This window comes from Brachyhypopomus gauderio, unplaced genomic scaffold (assembly GCF_052324685.1).
Source record: "Brachyhypopomus gauderio isolate BG-103 unplaced genomic scaffold, BGAUD_0.2 sc60, whole genome shotgun sequence".
In the NCBI taxonomy this organism is placed as follows: Eukaryota; Metazoa; Chordata; class Actinopteri; order Gymnotiformes; family Hypopomidae; genus Brachyhypopomus; species Brachyhypopomus gauderio.
Window position 1 is genome coordinate 1,703,292 of NW_027506881.1, and position 17,500 is coordinate 1,720,791.

The following is a 17,500-nucleotide window of genomic DNA, read 5'->3' on the forward strand; positions in this document are numbered from 1 at the left end:
CAGGTGTGATGCATATATTTATATATTTATATATTTTATATATTTAGAGTTGTTGTGTCTGCCCTTTACTTCTGGTAATAATAATAATTTTATTAGGCTTATATACTTCTCAACCAACCTACCAACATTGTTTCTCCAGCCTCAGTGTTAACTCAGAAGTGCCAGTAAATCAAATATTTATACACATGTACTCTGATACCTGCGTTAACGCAGTCAAGCTGGTGTTCACAGAGCCGTTTTATTTTTAACCTGACGGGATGCAGGGATGGAGGATTGTGATGGTGCTTCTGCTCATACCTGCCGGTGTGTGGATGTGTTGCGTGTGGTGTTGTGGCAACGTGTGACAGACGGCCTCACACTTCACCGCGTGCTCTGGCCTAATTGGACGCTCACACTGGAGACAACATGACGAGGTGTTTCTCAACCACGACAGACGCGGGGAGATGTTTGGGGGGTTGTGGGCCATCGATGAGATGTGTCTCTGTCCTCGCCAGCCACAAATGCTTTGCTTTTGGGGATCTCCTGCTGGTTTCCGGTATCTCGCAGGCGGTATCTACGACACTCTCTGATTGTTGCGTATCTCACAGTCGCACTGGTCACCGTGATCTCTCATCAAACATGAACCACAACACAGTTCCGTTGCTGCATGAGGTCTCGTGCTCTCGGCATCGGCGCTGTTCCGGTGGCCCGCGGCAGCCCGACCTGAACCGACCGCAGTTGGTGTGAACTAGTGATGGGACTTTCGGCTCTTTTTAGGGAGCCGGATCTTTTGGTTCAGCTCCTCATAAAGAGTCGGCTCTTTCGGCTCCCAAATGGCTCCTTATTTGAGGGGGTGGCGAACGTACTTTGTTGACCGGGGGGGGGGGGGGGGGGGGGGGGGGTCTTAGAGGGGAACCAGCTCTCGTTGTTCACTTAAAAGAGCCGGCTCTTTGAACCGGTTCGTTCGCGACCGACACATCACTAGTGTGAACGACCGTCACCTTCCACACTCGCACGTGTGTGACGCACCAACCTGAACACGAAGTGGGAGAAGCTCGCAGGAAAAATATGTACGGCGCAGGACTGCGAGAGCCGTCCTTACAGTCCGTCCAGCTGTGTCCATACAGCCGTGTCTGTCCAGCCATGTCCATACATCCGTGTCCAGCCGTGTCTCTCCTCACGCTGCTGTCCTCTGCGTCTTGCTGCCACACTGGCCCTGATGCATCAGCTCATATTTACATCCAACGTAAACGCACCAAACAGCTGAACAGGCTCACCTCATACAAGTCCTCATAATACTCAAACAAGAGTGAAACAGAGTATTTAACAGAGTTCTGGGGGTCTTAAAAGATTTTGTCATTTCTGAGCACATATGAAATACTAGATGGAAACATGGCTTGGATTTTTACAGTTGCATATTAAATTACAACGTTGTGTATTTCTGGGCTTCTGTTGGGCCCTTACGGAGTCCGAGAGTACAGTGTCACATTCTTCAGGGTCATTTCTGCCGCTTTGCAAGGAAATCAGTATTTCGGACTGAATTTCCAGTTTCCAACCGATTCCTGAAGGTTCTTGTGAATGAATGTTCCTCACTATTTCAGCATTGTGGGGTGTCTGCAGAAGGACTCGTGAGTATTAACCGTGAAAATGAGTAAAACGTGTCTAACGTGAAACGTGTCCCTTCTAAAATGACAACCAGCGGCACCAAACCGTCCCCGGCTGCTTCTGCGGGAGTGTGCGACGTGTCTGTGTGTCTCGGAGCTCCATGGATTGTAGATGTGGTTTGTTCTCAGGTCTTTGTGTGTTCCAGGGCCGTGGAGGAGGGGGTGGCAGGGAAGTGTGTCTTTGACAGCCCCTCCTTGACTACAACAAAGCATCATGTGGCATGAGGCGGGGGGGAGGGTTGGTGTGTGTCAGGTGTGCAGACAGATAAGGAGGCATCTCCTTACCAGTTGGTCTTGTAGAGACGTTTGCTTCTAAAGCTATTTGTCTTTTGTTAAAGACGTTCTTGTAAATCCTGTAAATTCTAAACCTAGTCTTTAAAAATACATATATATATATATATTTTTCTTTCTTCTTTTGTACACTCTACACCACAAGTAAGGCACCTTAATTTTCGTTATACCTGGTATAATGACAATAAAGATATTCTGATCTCCTCCAGCACCAAAGGAGTCTGGGATATCAGCATCCGTCCACGTTACTTATCAACGCATGACTCCTACCCGGGCCACGCTCCAACAAGACTAACGGCAATTAAATAAACAAATCTACATCTTGGTGTTCAAGGAGAGACTGAACTGATGATGAACTGATGATGAATTGATAAAAGCAGGCGTGGGAGTCCGTCCTGCAGCGGGGACTCCAGCGTCCTGCGTGACCACATCACTTCCACATCACTTCCTGCAGGACTCCAGCGTCCTGCGTGGCCACATCACTTCCTGCAGGACTCCAGCGTCCTGCGTGACCCCCTCACTTCCTGCAGGACTCCAGCGTCCTGCGTGACCCCCTCACTTCCTGCAGGACTCCAGCGTCCCGTGTGGCCACATCACTTCCTGCAGGACTCCAGCATCCTGCGTGAACACATCACTTCCTGCAGGACTCCAGCGTCCTGCGTGGCTACATTACTTCCTGCAGGACTCCAGTGTCCTGCATGAACACATCACTTCCTGCAGGACTCCAGCGTCCTGCGTGAACACATCACTTCCTGCAGGACTCCAGCGTCCCGCGTGGCCACATCACTTCCTGCAGGACTCCAGCGTCCCGCGTGGCCACATCACTTCCTGCAGGACTCCAGCGTCCCGCGTGGCCACATCACTTCCTGCAGGACTCCAGCGTCCTGCGTGAACACATCACTTCCTGCAGGACTCCAGCGTCCTGCGTGGCTACATCACTTCCTGCAGGACTCCAGCGTCCTGCGTGAACACATCACTTCCTGCAGGACTCCAGCGTCCCGCGTGGCCACATCACACCAGCTGCTCGGTCCTCCTGCTGTCTTATCAAGTTGGATTTACATCGAACAGCTCTCAGTTTTTTTGCCAGTGCAGAGGAATGCTAACACTTTTCAAAAATAAAAATGTGGGTTGGTGTCAGGAGCACTGTGGGGGCGTGTGTCTCTATGGCTGGGTTTTTTTTTTGATAGTCCAAAGATAGTTTTGTGCTTAAAGGCAGCCAAAGATATTTTCGAGCTCCCAGATTCTCACTTCTGTGAGTGAGAAAGACCTCAAGAGATGTTTCAGAGTTCATGCAGCTGCAGGCATAAACCCCACCTACAACCTCCCGGTTTCTGTGGGGTATGGTGTCTTCTGATTGGTGGTTGGTTCCTACTACCTCCCGGTTTCTGTGGGGTATGGTGTATTCTGATTGGTGGTTGGTTCCTACTACCTCCCGGTTTCTGTGGGGTATGGTGTCTTCTGATTGGTTGGTTTGTTGCTGGTCACTGATTTTCTTTAATGATTATGTAAATAAAATATTTTTTGCTGTGTTTGCTATAATGGCATGAGTACATAGAAACAAACATCTTTAGCTCAATCTATAACAGCCTTTAGCTGAGTCTGCAATACCTTCATACTCGTATATACTCACATATATTTTTCTGTTTGATTTATGTATTTATTGATCATTCAAAGTACATGTACACCTTTGCAAAGCATGCTGTCTGCTGTAAGGTCCATATGCTCCTTTTAGGACTTAAACTTAAACAACCCCACACACACACACACACCACCATCACCTCCCCCCCCCCCCCCCCCACCCCCCGCTGACGACCACCCCCCCCCCACGACCACCACCACCATCACTACCACCTCCATATGGACACACTGTCTCTGACCCCTCACACACACACACACACACGCACACACACAGAAGCTTTTCTCCTCATCAGAAAAGTGTCAGCAGCCAGAAGTGATGGCTTGGCTTTCATTCCAGCTTTCTCACCCAGCCTTGGGTCATTGGTATTCTGGTCGTCTGTTAGCTTCCTGTAAGGATGCACAGCTGAGGCTGGTCTGTGCTGGTCTGTGTTGGTCTGTGCTGGTCTGTGCTGGCCTGTGCTGGTCTGTGCTGGTCTGAGCTGGCGTGTGCTGGTCTGAGCTGGCGTGTGCTGGTCTGTGCTGGCCTGTGCTGGTCTGTGCTGGTCTGAGCTAGCCTGTGCTGGTCTGAGCTGGCCTGTGCTGGTCTGTGCTGGCCTGTGCTGGTCTGAGCTGGTCTGTGCTGGCCTGTGCTGGTCTGTGCTGGCATGTACTGGTCTGTTCTGGTCTGTGCTGGTCTGAGCTGGCATGTGCTGGTCTGTGCTGGTCTGTGCTGGCCTGTTCTGGTCTGTGCTGGTCTGTGCTGGTCTGAGCTGGTCTGTGTTGGTCTGTGCTGGTCTGTTCTGGTCTGTGCTGGTCTGTGCTGGTCTGTCGGGGCCATGACTACAGTGCCTTTCCGACGTCAACTCCTTATAAGGCTTGGCTGGGTCTCCATTAGAGACTCGTGCAATGTGATGGAGAATAAACATCTCTGCAGCAGTTGATGTACAGGTTTACTATTTTTCAAACCGTTCCTCATTAAAATTCTTGTCTCCCATCCTATAGAACTGCAGACGGACCCATCTTACAGAACCTTTAATAACCTACACCACTTCAGAGATGGTGTTCAGTCTTGATTTGTAGACGGTGAAGCCTGCAGGGTAGTGATCTAATCCTAAACCCTAACCCCTAACCCTAATCCCTAATCCCTACCCCTAGGTCCTTACTGCAACTTATTCGTAACGTATTTTGAATCCATGTTCAGAATCCCTGCAGAAAACAGCAACACCTGGCTGAAACCATGGTGTGCAATGTCCTCTTACTAAAAGTAGACCCGTCGAAATGCATGACTACTAAGATTTACCCTTTTCATAACATCATATTTTATATTTATAAGGGTTTTTATAAATATATTCTATGTGTATCGGACTGTTTAAACGCTGTGAGCACTGCACACAAGTGTACGCCGTCTGACGGAGAATAGCTGTCTTCATTTACATTTGCATAGTTTTGCACTGACATGAAGATTGACAGTAACTCGAAACTTGGTAGTTGTGAAATATTTTAACCTAAAAATTACTTCTCGGCCACAAACAGTGGCTGATAAAATATGTGATTAATATGTGACTATAACAAAACACCAAACATTATTGGAGCTAAAACTGTCTTCTTTCCTGGCTCGCCAGCGGACGCGAGATTATCATTAAAACATTTTGTGGTTATTGCTGTACTGAGTACTGAGCGCCAGTCTAAGCCTTACGTTCAGTTTGTTCTGCTTACTGCGATGTGCTGCCTACGATCTGCTAGCGAGCCTGAGGAACATCTAAGCAGCAGCGTTAATAATGCAGATACTGGATATGGCATTTATAGCACTGCAGTACTAACTCCAGTCTTCATACTTCCGTTGTGTGATATAGTACCTTCATTTATTTAGAACTCCTCTGGGTATCGGTTTTCATTCCTGTAGTTTTGCGGTTGTGCTTTTGTCGTTGTGCTTTACGTTGTCTGATATTGAGCCTGTGTTTAGGTAATGGCAGTGGTTCCTGTAGTTTAATAGTATTCTGCTTCATGGGGATCTTGAAGTCTGACCTATGTACTGTACTTTCTAGGATGAATTCTGTGAGCAGATGGCAAAGCACTTTTTCTGGATAAGAGGATCTGCTAAATGTCCTAAATGTAAATGCGCGGAGTTTAATAGTGATCAAACGGTGAACAAATGTATATGAATGCCTCGGAGCTGCTGTGTGCCGCACCAGTCCTGTCCATAGTGCTCTAGTTTTGGGGATCATGCAGATTCTGATCAGTTCTGCTACCGAGCGTTTACTTGTCGGCTTGTAAGTGTTCCAAGCCGCTGAAGAAAGTGGAGGATTTTTTCTTATTCAAATGCACCCAGCCAAAACTTAATCGTAATACTTTCAATCGCGAAGGCTAACGCAGTACTCGTGCCAGAGCCCCAACAGCCTAAACGATCATCACGGGCTTGCACGAAAACCACGTGAAATTACAGCCGCAGTGTCGGGTGGGCCGCTGCAGTAATCGTTGTCATCATGTGTGGATTTTCTCTAGCTGTTGTTCTTTTTCAATGTTCCAGTCTACCCCATCTGGAGGTGGAGATGGTGGAGGTGGAGATGGTGGAGGTGGAGATGGTGGTGGTGTGGGGTAATGGTGGTGAAGATGGTGGTGGTGGTTAAGGTACTGTGTGGTGATGGTGGTGGAGATGGTGGAGGTGGAGATGGGGTGGTGTGTGGTAATGGTGGTGGTGGTTAAGGTACTGTGTGGTGATGGTGGTGATGCTGTTGTGAACGCCACTTCACTGCTGAAAAATGTCACTTCACTGCTGAAAAACACCACTTCACAGCTGGAAAAATGCCATTTCACTGCTGGAAAACGCCACTTCACTGCTGGAAAAATGCCATTTCACTGCTGGAAAACGCCACTTCACTGCTGAAAAACACCACTTCACAGCTGGAAAAATGCCATTTCACTGCTGGAAAACACCACTTCTCTGCTGGAAAACGCCACTTCACTGCTGGAAAACGCCACTTCACTGCTGGAAAAATGCCATTTCACTGCTGGAAAACGCCACTTCCCTGCTGAAAAACGCCACTTCACTGCTGGAAAACGCCACTTCACTGCTGGAAAAATGCCATTTCACTGCTGAAAAATGTCACTTCACTGCTGAAAAACGCCACTTCACTGCTGAAAAATGCCACTTCACTGCTGAAAAACACCTCTTCACTGCTGAAAAACACCTCTTCACTGCTGGAAAACGTCACTTCACTGCTGGAAAACGCCACTTCACTGCTGGAAAACGCCACTTCACTGCTGGAAAACGCCACTTCACTGCTGGAAAACGCCACTTCACTGCTGGAAAACGCCACTTCACTGCTGAAAAACGCCACTTCACTGCTGGAAAACGCCACTTCACTGCTGGAAAACGCCACTTCACTGCTGGAAAAATGCCATTTCACTGCTGGAAAACGCCACTTCACTGCTGAAAAACGCCACTTCACTGCTGGAAAACGCCACTTCACTGCTGGAAAAATGCCATTTCACTGCTGAAAAATGTCACTTCACTGCTGAAAAACGCCACTTCACTGCTGAAAAACACCTCTTCACTGCTGAAAAACACCTCTTCACTGCTGAAAAACACCTCTTCACTGCTGGAAAACGCCACTTCACTGCTGGAAAACGCCACTTTACTGCTGAAAAACGCCACTTCACTGCTGGAAAACGCCACTTTACTGCTGAAAAACGCCACTTCACTGCTGGAAAACGCCACTTCACTGCTGGAAAACGCCACTTTACTGCTGAAAAACGCCACTTCACTGCTGGAAAACGCCACTTCACTGCTGGAAAACGCCACTTCACTGCTGAAAAACGCCATTTCACTGCTGGAAAACGCCACTTCACTGCTGGAAAACGCCAATTCACTGCTGGAAAACGCCACTTCACTGCTGGAAAACGCCACTTCACTGCTGGAAAAACGCCACTTCACTGCTGGAAAACGCCACTTCACTGCTGAAAAACACCACTTCACTGCTGGAAAACGCCACTTCACTGCTGGAAAAATGCCATTTCACTGCTGAAAAATGTCACTTCACTGCTGAAAAACGCCACTTCACTGCTGAAAAATGCCACTTCACTGCTGAAAAACACCTCTTCACTGCTGAAAAACACCTCTTCACTGCTGGAAAACGCCACTTCACTGCAAAAAAACGCCTCTTCACTGCTGGAAAATGCCATTTCACTGCTGAAAAACTCCACTTCACTGCTGAAAAATACCACTTCACTGCTGGAAAACGCCATTTCACTGCTGAAAAACGCCACTTCACTGCTGAAAAATACCACTTCACTGCTGGAAAAACGCCATGTCACTGCTGAAAAACGCCATTTCACTGCTGAAAAACGCCACTTCACTGGTGGAAAACGTCACTTCACTGCTGGAAAACGTCACTTCACTGCTGGAAAACGTCACTTCACTGCTGGAAAACGTCACTTCACTGCTGGAAAACGTCACTTCACTGCTGAAAAACGTCACTTCACTGCTGAAAAACGTCACTTCACTGCTGAAAAACGCCACTTCACTGCTGGAAAACGCCACTTCACTGCTGAAAAACATCACTTCACTGCTGGAAAACGTCACTTCACTGCTGAAAAACGTCACTTCACTGCTGGAAAATGTCACTTCACTGCTGAAAAACGTCACTTCACTGCTGAAAAATGCCACTTCACTGCTGGAAAAACGCCACTTCACTGCTGGAAAACGCCACTTCACTGCTGGAAAAACGTCACTTCACTGCTGGAAAACGTCACTTCACTGCTGAAAAACGCCACTTCTCTGCTGGAAAACGCCACTTCATTGCTGAAAAACGCCACTTCAGTGCTGGGAAAACGTCACTTCACTGCTGGAAAATGTCATTTCACTGCTGGAAAACGTCACTTCACTGCTGAGGTTTTGCAGCAGTGGCTAAATTTGTGGCAAAAAGGATTATTTCAGTCTCACCATTACTTAAAGGACTGTAGTAATATGTTCTTTTTATTGCTGCTTTCTGAATACCCAAAATAAAAAAATAATCACCACTCTGCACGCTGTGTGTGTGTGTGTGTGTGTGTGTGTGTGTGTGTGTGTGTGTGTGTGTGTGTGTGTGTGTGTGTGTAAAGCACAGTGGTTGTATGGCAAAGACCCATTCATGGTGGTTGTGCTGTGTCAGGATTGCTGGGATTCGTTACAGATGGAAGCAAGAACTGGTTCCTCTGACAGAGAGTGGGGTGAATGTACTGAGATATACACCTGCCTGTGGGACACCTGAGGGCCCCACTACTGTCCCCCGAGATCTGTCTGTCTCTGTCCCGGTCTGTCTGTCTCTGTCCTGGTCTGTCCGTCTCTGTCCTGGTCTGTCTGTATCTGTCCCGATCTGTCTGTCTCTGTCCTGGTCTGTCTGTCTCTGTCCTGGTCTGTCCGTCTCTGTCCTGGTCTGTCTGTCTCTGTCCAGATCTGTCTGTCTCTGTCCTGGTCTGTCTGTCTCTATCCTGATCTGTCTGTCTCTGTCCTGGTCTGTCTGTCTCTGTCCTGGTCTGTCCGTCTCTGTCCTGGTCTGTCTGTATCTGTCCCGATCTGTCTGTCTCTGTCCTGGTCTGTCTGTCTCTGTCCTGCATGGCTGCATCGTGTTTTATATGATTATAATGATTATGTAATCTCAATTTCCTTGCCTCTCATTTCCTTTGACTCTCCCAGCTGCACATAGAAAAGTGCTATTCTCTCTCTCTCTCTCTCTCTCTCTCTCTCTCTCTCTGTCTGTCTCTCTCTCTCTCTCTCTCCCCTTCTCTCTCTCTCTGTCTCTCTCTCTCTCTCTCTCCTCCCCCATACGCCGGCCCTCTCCTGCCAGAGCTGTTTCAGTCATTTAGGTTGCTGTCTCTGCTGGTTTCATCCCTCCACCATTTAAAAGTTGTGTGTCCCTCCCAGTGACGCAGATATAAGGTGCAGAGCTTTATGTGGGAGGCCACATTAAAAGGTCTATGCGTGGGAGCGGATGTGTAGAGGGAGTGAAGGAGGGAGGAGAAGATGAGAGAAGAGAGAGAGAGAGAGAGAGAGAGAGAGGAGGATGGTAGGAGTCACAGCACGCTTGCTGCTCTGTGGTAGATTAATCATCCTGCCCACGGTCATGCAGTCTTTGAGGGAGAGCAGGCTCCATATGCCAAAGCAGTCATGCAGAGAGCCTCCCTGCATACGGGGCGACCCGGTTCTGTGCATACGGGGCGACCCGGTTCTGTACGTACGGGACGACCCGGTTCTGTGCATACGGGGCGACCCGGTTCTGTGCATACGGGGCCACCCGGTTCTGTACGTACGGGGCGACCCGGTTCTGTGCATACGGGGCGACCCGGTTCTGTGCATACGGGGCCCTGTGCATACTGGACGACCCGGTTCTGTGCATACGGGGTGACCCGGTTCTGTGCATACGGGGCGACCCGGTTCTGTGGCCAGCAGCGCCTGTTATAAGGTCACTACACGGGGTGCAGCAGGAAAAGATCCAGAATCAGCTGAGGGCAGTTATGTGTGTGTGTGTGTGTGTGTGTGTGTGTGTGTGTGTGTGTGTGTGTGTGTGTGTGTGTGTGTGTGTGTGTGTGCAGAAAGGCATCATCATCATAATCATCATCATAAATGCCTCCCCAGGTTCAGCTCAGTGAGGACGTTTGTTATTGTTATTACGTGTTATTTGTTGTTTGTATGTATTCAAATAGCTGAAGAGGCTCATATGCACAGTAACTGTAAACTGTAAACCTTTAGAGACACAAAACCATCAATATTACAGTCAGAAGGTTCATAGGAATCACAATGCATCATGGGATACTGTGTGAATGATATGAATGATGATGTATGTGAAAGATGTTCAACCCAGTCAGAAACCATCAGGAACGCTGGACTGAACAGAACCAGGAACCATCAGGAATGCTGCATCTGGACTGAACAGAACCAGGAACCACCAGGAACGCTGCATCTGGACTGAACAGAACCAGGAACCATCAGGAACGCTGCATCTGGACTGAACAGAACGCCACACAGTCTTCATGAAACGCTCCTCATGTGGAGATACAGAGATATTTATATAACTGCAAACACTCTGAACACTGCAAAGACACTCTCAGGGCTGATATCAGTTTGTGTGTGTGTGTGTGTGTGTGTGTGTGACTCTAGACAGCATAAATAATATGACTTGAGATTTTCTTAGCAGGCAGGTTTGTGGCCTCACTTGGAATTGAGTTTAAATCGCAGAATATTTCACACCTGATTTAATTATCTCAATACTGCTTCACATCAGCAGACAACGATTAGCCACACAATACACCATCATGCCCACTAAGACCAGTGTGTGTGTGTGTGTGTGTGTGTGTGTGTGTGTGTGTGTGTGTGTGTGTGTGTGTGTGTGGGTGTGTGTGTGGGTGTGTGTGTGTGCAGGTTCACACACATAATGGTTTATGTGTGTGTACTGGGATCGTGTACTGGGATCGTGTACTGGGATCATGTACTGGGATCGTGTACTGGGATCGTGTACTGGGATCGTGTACTGGGATCATGTACTGGGATCATGTACTGGGATTGTGTACTGGGATCATGTACTGGGATCGTGTACTGGGATCATGTACTGGGATCATGTACTGGGATCGTGTGCAGGTTCAGTGTTGTATAATGGTTTATGTGTGTGTACTGGGATCATGTACTGGGATCGTATGCAGGTTCAGTGTTGTGTAGTTTGGGTGTTGTTGCTTGTGTTTGCATTCAGCCAGATGTTTTAGTGAAAGTCCATGAGAATGCGAGACAAGCACTACCTGAACCTCCTCGTTTGGGCGTTTCCTGACTTTTGAAACACTGTTTTTTGTGTATTAAAGATCGGGAGAGCTTTGTGTTTTATTTCTGTTTCTGTGTCACTGACTCTAGTTCACGACCATTTAATGTGGTTTTCAGTAGTGTAAACACTATTGTAAGGGTCTATCCATGTATAGTTATTTTGTATCATTAATTCCATCTCTCCCTCTGTCCTTGTCTCTCTCTCTACTTCTCTCTCCCTCTCTCTCTCTCCCTCTCTCTCTCTCTCCCTCTCCCTGTAGACGGAGCAGTAGTGTGTGAGTACGATGCCCCTGGTGAAGCGCACCATTGAGCCCAGACACCTGTGTCACACGGCGCTGCCCCGTGGCATCAAGAATGAGCTGGAATGTGTCACCAACATCTCGCTGGCCAGCGTCATTCGCCAGCTCAGCAGCCTCAGTGAGCCCCCGCCTGTGTGTGTGTGTGTGTGTGTGTGTGTGGGTGTGTGTGTGTGAGTGTGTGTGGGTGTGTGAGTGTGTGTGTGTGTGCGCGTGTGTGTGTGTGTGTGTCTGCGTGTGTGTGTGCCTGCGTGAGTGTGTGTGTGTGTGTGTGAGTGCCTGCGTGTGTGTGCGTGTGTGTGTGTGTGTGTGCGTGTGTGTGTGTGTGTGTGTGTGTATGTGTGTGCCTGCGTGTGTGTGTGTGTGTGTGCCTGCGTGAGTGTTTGTGTGTGTGTGTGTGTGTGTGTGTGTGTGTGTGTGTGTGTGTGTGTATGTGTGCGTGTGTGTGTGTGTGTGCCTGCGTGAGTGTTTGTGTGTGCGTGCGAGCGTGTGTGTGTGTGTGTGTGTGTGCGTGCATGCGTGCGTGAGCCTCCAGAATAGCTGCTGAGTGTGGTTTCATATGTAGATGCCAGTGTCCTGTGGTTTGGTGACATGTGTGTGGAGGTGTAGTGTGTAGACTGCACACGTCTCCCAGCCACAAACATGACTGCTGTATTTCAGGAGGAGACGGAGTTGCAGTCAGGTACTAATGGAGTGTGAGGCTCTTGGTCCTTAATCATGTCTCTGCGCCCGCTGAACCAGCGTGTGTGTGTGTGTGTGTGTGTGTGTGTGTGTGTGTTTGCTCTGTCGTAGGTAAGTATGCTGAGGACGTGTTCGGAGAGCTCTTTACTGAAGCACATACCTTCTCCTTCCGAGTCAACTCCCTTCAAGAGCGAGTAGACCGCCTCTCTGTCAGCGTGACACAGCTCGACCCCAAAGAGGAAGAACGTGAGTGCACACACACACACACACACACACACACACACACAGTGTGATAGTGTGTATACACCCATTACACATTGCAGTGGGAGACAAGGGCTCCCAGTTGTAAACAGACCCGCTCTACAAACACCTGATGTCAGATAATAGAGACACACAAACAAAAGAGAGAGAGACAGACAGCTGGTGAGAGAGAGACAGACAGACAGCTGGTGAGAGACTGACAGCTAGAGTGTGACAGAACCGCCTCCTTGTGGCTGATAACCATGCTGCCACTTCACCCCACTCTTATATTGTTTCAGTACTGTGGTTTCTGACTTTCAGTACTGTGGTTTCTGACTTTCAGTACTGTGGTTTGCTGTATCCTCATGCACTCACTGTGGTGTTCCGCCATGTTTCATCATGACGAGGCCCCCACGTGAGACGAGGCCCCCACGTGTGATGAGGCCCCCACGTGTGACGAGGCCCCCACGTGTGAGGAGGGAGCTTCCCTTTTATTGATGTATGATTACAGAGATGTGACGTCCCACTGATCTTCTGTAAAGAGTGTCACTGAGGATGGTTTGTTGAGCGTTTAACGTATGTGTGCGTGTGTGTTCGTGTGTGTGTAATGAGGTCGCTCAGAGGGACTGTGTGCGTGTGTGTTCGTGTGTGTGTAATGAGGTCGCTCAGAGGGACTGTGTGTGTGTGTGTGCATGTCTGTGTGTGTGTAATGAGGTTGCTCAGAGGGACTGTGTGTGTGTGTGTGTGTGTGTGTGTGTGTGTGTGTAATGAGGCTGCTCAGAGGGACTATGTGTGTGTAATGAGGTCGCTCAGAGGGACTGTGTGTGTGTGTGTGTGTGTGTGTGTGTGTGTGTGTGTGTGTGTGAGTGTGTGTGTGTGTGTAATGAGGTCGCTCAGAGGGACTGTGTGTGAGTGTGTGTGTGCGTGTGTAATGAGGTCGCTCAGAGGGACTGTGTGTGTGTGTGCGCGTGTGTGTGTGTGTGTGTGTGTGTGTGTAATGAGGTCGCTCAGAGGGAGTGTGTGTGTGTGTGTGTAAAATGAGGTCGCTCAGAGGGACTGTGTGTGTGTGTGTGTGTGTGTGTGTGTGTGTGTGTGTGTGTGTGTGTGTGTGTGTGTGTGTGTGTGTGTGTAGTGAGGTACTGTGGAAACTGAAGTGTAGGCTCATGTACTCCTGCCTCTTCTGGCTAATGCAGTTAGGAGCCACTGATGTGTGTGTTTACTATCATTGAGGCAAGGTAACACTCCCCCACCCATCACACACACACACACACACACACACACACACACACACACACACACACACCCAGCCAATCCAGCCAATCAGTAACACACACTATAGAATCCACTCGTGAGAGTTTCTGTACTAATTATGTTTGTTTTGAACTAAAAGGGTGATTGTGTTGTTGTTTATCTGTTTCATGCCAGTCTTCGTGAGAACTACTGTGCTGCTCTTATTGTACAAACAATAGTCCTCAAAAGGAAGGAGTTAGTGCAGAGATACTAGGACAGGTGACTCGTCTGTGTGAGAACGTGCTAGCGTATCTCACGTCTGTTGCTACGTGCTGCTCTGGGTTAGTGGATCTCTGCTGCGTCCTAGCAGTGAGTTGAGCATCGAGATTGAATTGTGTGTACAGTTGTGTTTAGTCACTCAGTGAGTGTGTGGTATCTCCCTGGGTGTGTATTAATTCACTCTGTGTGGTATCTCCCTGTGTGTATTATTTCACTGTGTGTGGTATCTCCCTGTGTATATTATTTCACTGTGTGTGGTATCTCCCTGTGTGTGTGTAGTAATTCTGATTAACTGCAATAAATAAAAAAAATTAAAAACTGAGATGACAGTACAGCTTTATAAACGCAATAAACAATAATATCTGTACTAGAAACTTCTTAAGCAAAATAAGGTTCCAAACAAAATAAGGTTCACAGCTCCATGTTCCTTGGGAGTGGAATATGTAAACAACGCGCACGAGGATGTCAAAGGACTGAATCTAAACTAGCTAGCGGTGGTACGCTAATGACAGCTAGCGTCGCCACAGCGGGCGGAAATTATCACACAGTTAAGCCCGCCCACTAAGAGGGAAGATATGATTGGTCAATTTTACTGTCATTTGAAACTGGTATTGTGCTGAATTATAGCTGCCAGGCCCTCTGTAAACGAACAGCGGGCATCACAGTCCTGATAGGGGGAGACACAGGCTCACAGGCTTCCACTTAACCCCTCACCTTCCAACACAGATTGAATAGACACGGGTGAATAATTTATTTGCTTATATTTTTGTAATTGTTTGGAAGTCGATTGCCAAACTGTAAGTAGATTAAAAAAATTGGATAAATTATATTATATGTTTTAAGAATATTTTAGGCCCTCTGAGAGGGCGTAGAGGGCCCTGACGGTTCCCCACTGGTGTATAGTGATTCACTGTGTGTGGTATCTCTCTGTGTGTGTATAGTGATTCACTGTGTATGGTATCTCCCTGTGTATGTACAGTAATACACTGTGTGGTATCCCTGTGTGTATAGTGATTCACTGTGTGTGGTATCTCCCAGTGTGTTTATTAATTCATTGTGTGAGGTATTTCCCTTTGTGTGTAGTAATTCACAGTGTGTGGTATCTCTCTGTGTGTATAGTTATTCACTGTGTGTGGTATCTTCCTGTGTGTAGTGATTCACTGTGTGTGGTATCTCCCTGTGTGTGTACAGTAATTCACTGTGTGTGGTATGTCCCAGTGTGTATAGTGATTCACTGTGTGTGGTATCTCCGTGTGTGTATTAATTAACTGTGTGTGGTATCTCCCTGTGTGTGTAGTAATTCACTGTGTGTAGTGTCTCCCTGTGTGTGTGTAGTAATTCACTGTGTGTGGTGTCTCCCTGTGTGTATAGTGATTCACTGTGTGTGGTTTCTTCCTGTGTGTGTAGTGATTCACTGTGTGTGGTATCTCCCTGTGTGTGTAGTGATTCACAGTGTGTGGTATCTCCCTGTGTGTGTAATAATTCACAGTGTGTGGTATCTCCTTAGTAAAGACTCCACGAGACGTCACCCTCCCCAGACTTCACACACTCTTGTCTCTCCTGTCATGTTCAGCTCTTGACCTTCACCGTGTGTCCCTGTGTGTCCCCGTCCCACTAGATCACTTTGAGGTAGTAATTCAGGGACATTCTTCATTTGTCTCTCACCCTTTCCCCCCTACAGACACACACAATCTGTTAACTACAGTCGGTTAACTACAGTCGGTTAACTACAGTCTGTTAACTACAGTCGGTTACCTAAGTGGCAATGTCAGATTCGGAGCTTGTATTGTCTTTTACACTTTAGCTAAGGTAAGTCTCTTAATTCTCTTTCTACCTCACGCTTTCTCTCCCTATTTTGACAGCTGACCAGAATCTCATTATTTATGAAGGTCAGAGAAATAGAGAAAGAGGCAGAGATAGAGGGAGAGGGAGGAGGAGAGATAGAGGGAGAGAGAGAGATAGAGGGAGAGGGAGGAGGAGAGGGGGCGAGGGAGGGAGAGAGATAGAGGGAGAGGGAGGAGGAGAGATAGAGGGAGAGGGAGAGGGAGGAGGAGAGGGGGCGAGGGAGGGAGAGAGATAGAGGGAGAGAGAGAAGTACAGAAGATGAGAGGTGAAGTTTGCTGACAGCCAGTGAATTCTGTTCCAGAAACAGAAAAGTGAATGTAGGTAATGAGCAGGTAGACTGAGAGTGAGGAGGAGATTCTCCTGAGCAGAGGAGCGTACTGAGTGTTTACACTGATTACTCATCTAAATGAGTATGGATCAGCTAAATGAGTATTGATCAGCGAAATGAGTACGGATCAGCGAAATGAGTACGGATCAGCGAAATGAGTACGGATCAGCGAAATGAGTACGGATCAGCGAAATGAGTACGGATCAGCTAAATGAGTACGGATCAGCAAAATGAGTATTGATCAGTTAAATGAGTATTGATCAGCTAAATGAGTATGGATCAGATAAATAAGTATGGTAGAGAACAAGAGCCCATCTGACCTTCATTTACTGGTTGGTAATCATCACATTCTGTCTCTTATCCAGTTGCATTCTGGGATAATAGTGGCGTATCTTGGTCCATGTGTGTGTGTGTGAGTGGCGATGTCAGCAGGCTCATAAATTAGCAGTGGGGTAAGGGGCGTGGTATTCTGCTCCGCCCTTCAACACCCAGCTTGGCGACCGCTGGGCGGACAGGCCGATCGTGTGAGTCAGAACTATACCACAGGACGTGTGCCTTCTGAGTCTCCGTCCTCCCTGTCCCATAGTCTTAGGGACTGGACTCACAGATCAGACACTGTTGATCAGACACATGTCCCTCTTTTGACAGTTTAAGTGTATATTGTAAACGATGTTGTGGTGGTGTGGATGTAAATGCAGTGATGTTTGGTCTGTGTGCTGGGATGCTGTTCTGGTGACAGCAGGTTTAACTCTCATCATGGTCATATTCCTCAGAACAAGTGCTACACGTTCTGTACATTACTATAAACCATATATTATACATACTATAAACTATATACTATACTCTAAACCAGGGGTACTCAACTGGCGGACCGCGGTCCGGATCCGGACCCGAACGCAGTCCTGTCCGGACCCAATCTCATTCCTGATTAACTGGATACGGACCAAAACAAAACCGTAGCATATATTTCAGGGCTATTGAAAAAACACTCCGTCACGAGTGTTACGTTCGCCACCCCGCTCAACAACTTACGTTCGCCACCCCCGCCGCACCGGACCTCAGGTCACAGGTATCTGCCAAAATTGGACCGCGGACAAATTTAGTTGAGTACGCCTGCTCTAAACTATATACTATACACACTATAAGCTATATACTATACATACTATATAAAATACATACTATAAACTACCCTCTCCGAAGAGCTTCTTCTTACTTCGATGTCTCTCCATAGTGGATTTTACACAATATTTCTTTTCTTTTCTAT

General features: G+C 47.8%; 1 protein-coding gene across 2 annotated transcripts in view; it reads left to right on the forward strand.

The window, feature by feature from the left end:
- wasf1 (WASP family member 1) overlaps window positions 1–17,500 on the forward strand; it is a 67,071-nt gene that overhangs the window by 26,242 nt on the left and 23,329 nt on the right. For both annotated transcript variants that reach the window (XM_076988123.1, XM_076988124.1), the window contains exons 2-3: window positions 11,598–11,754; window positions 12,426–12,560. In XM_076988123.1, the coding sequence (XP_076844238.1) occupies window positions 11,622–11,754; window positions 12,426–12,560 (268 nt within the window). In that variant the 5' untranslated portion in view covers window positions 11,598–11,621. The remainder of the gene's footprint in view (window positions 1–11,597; window positions 11,755–12,425; window positions 12,561–17,500) is intronic.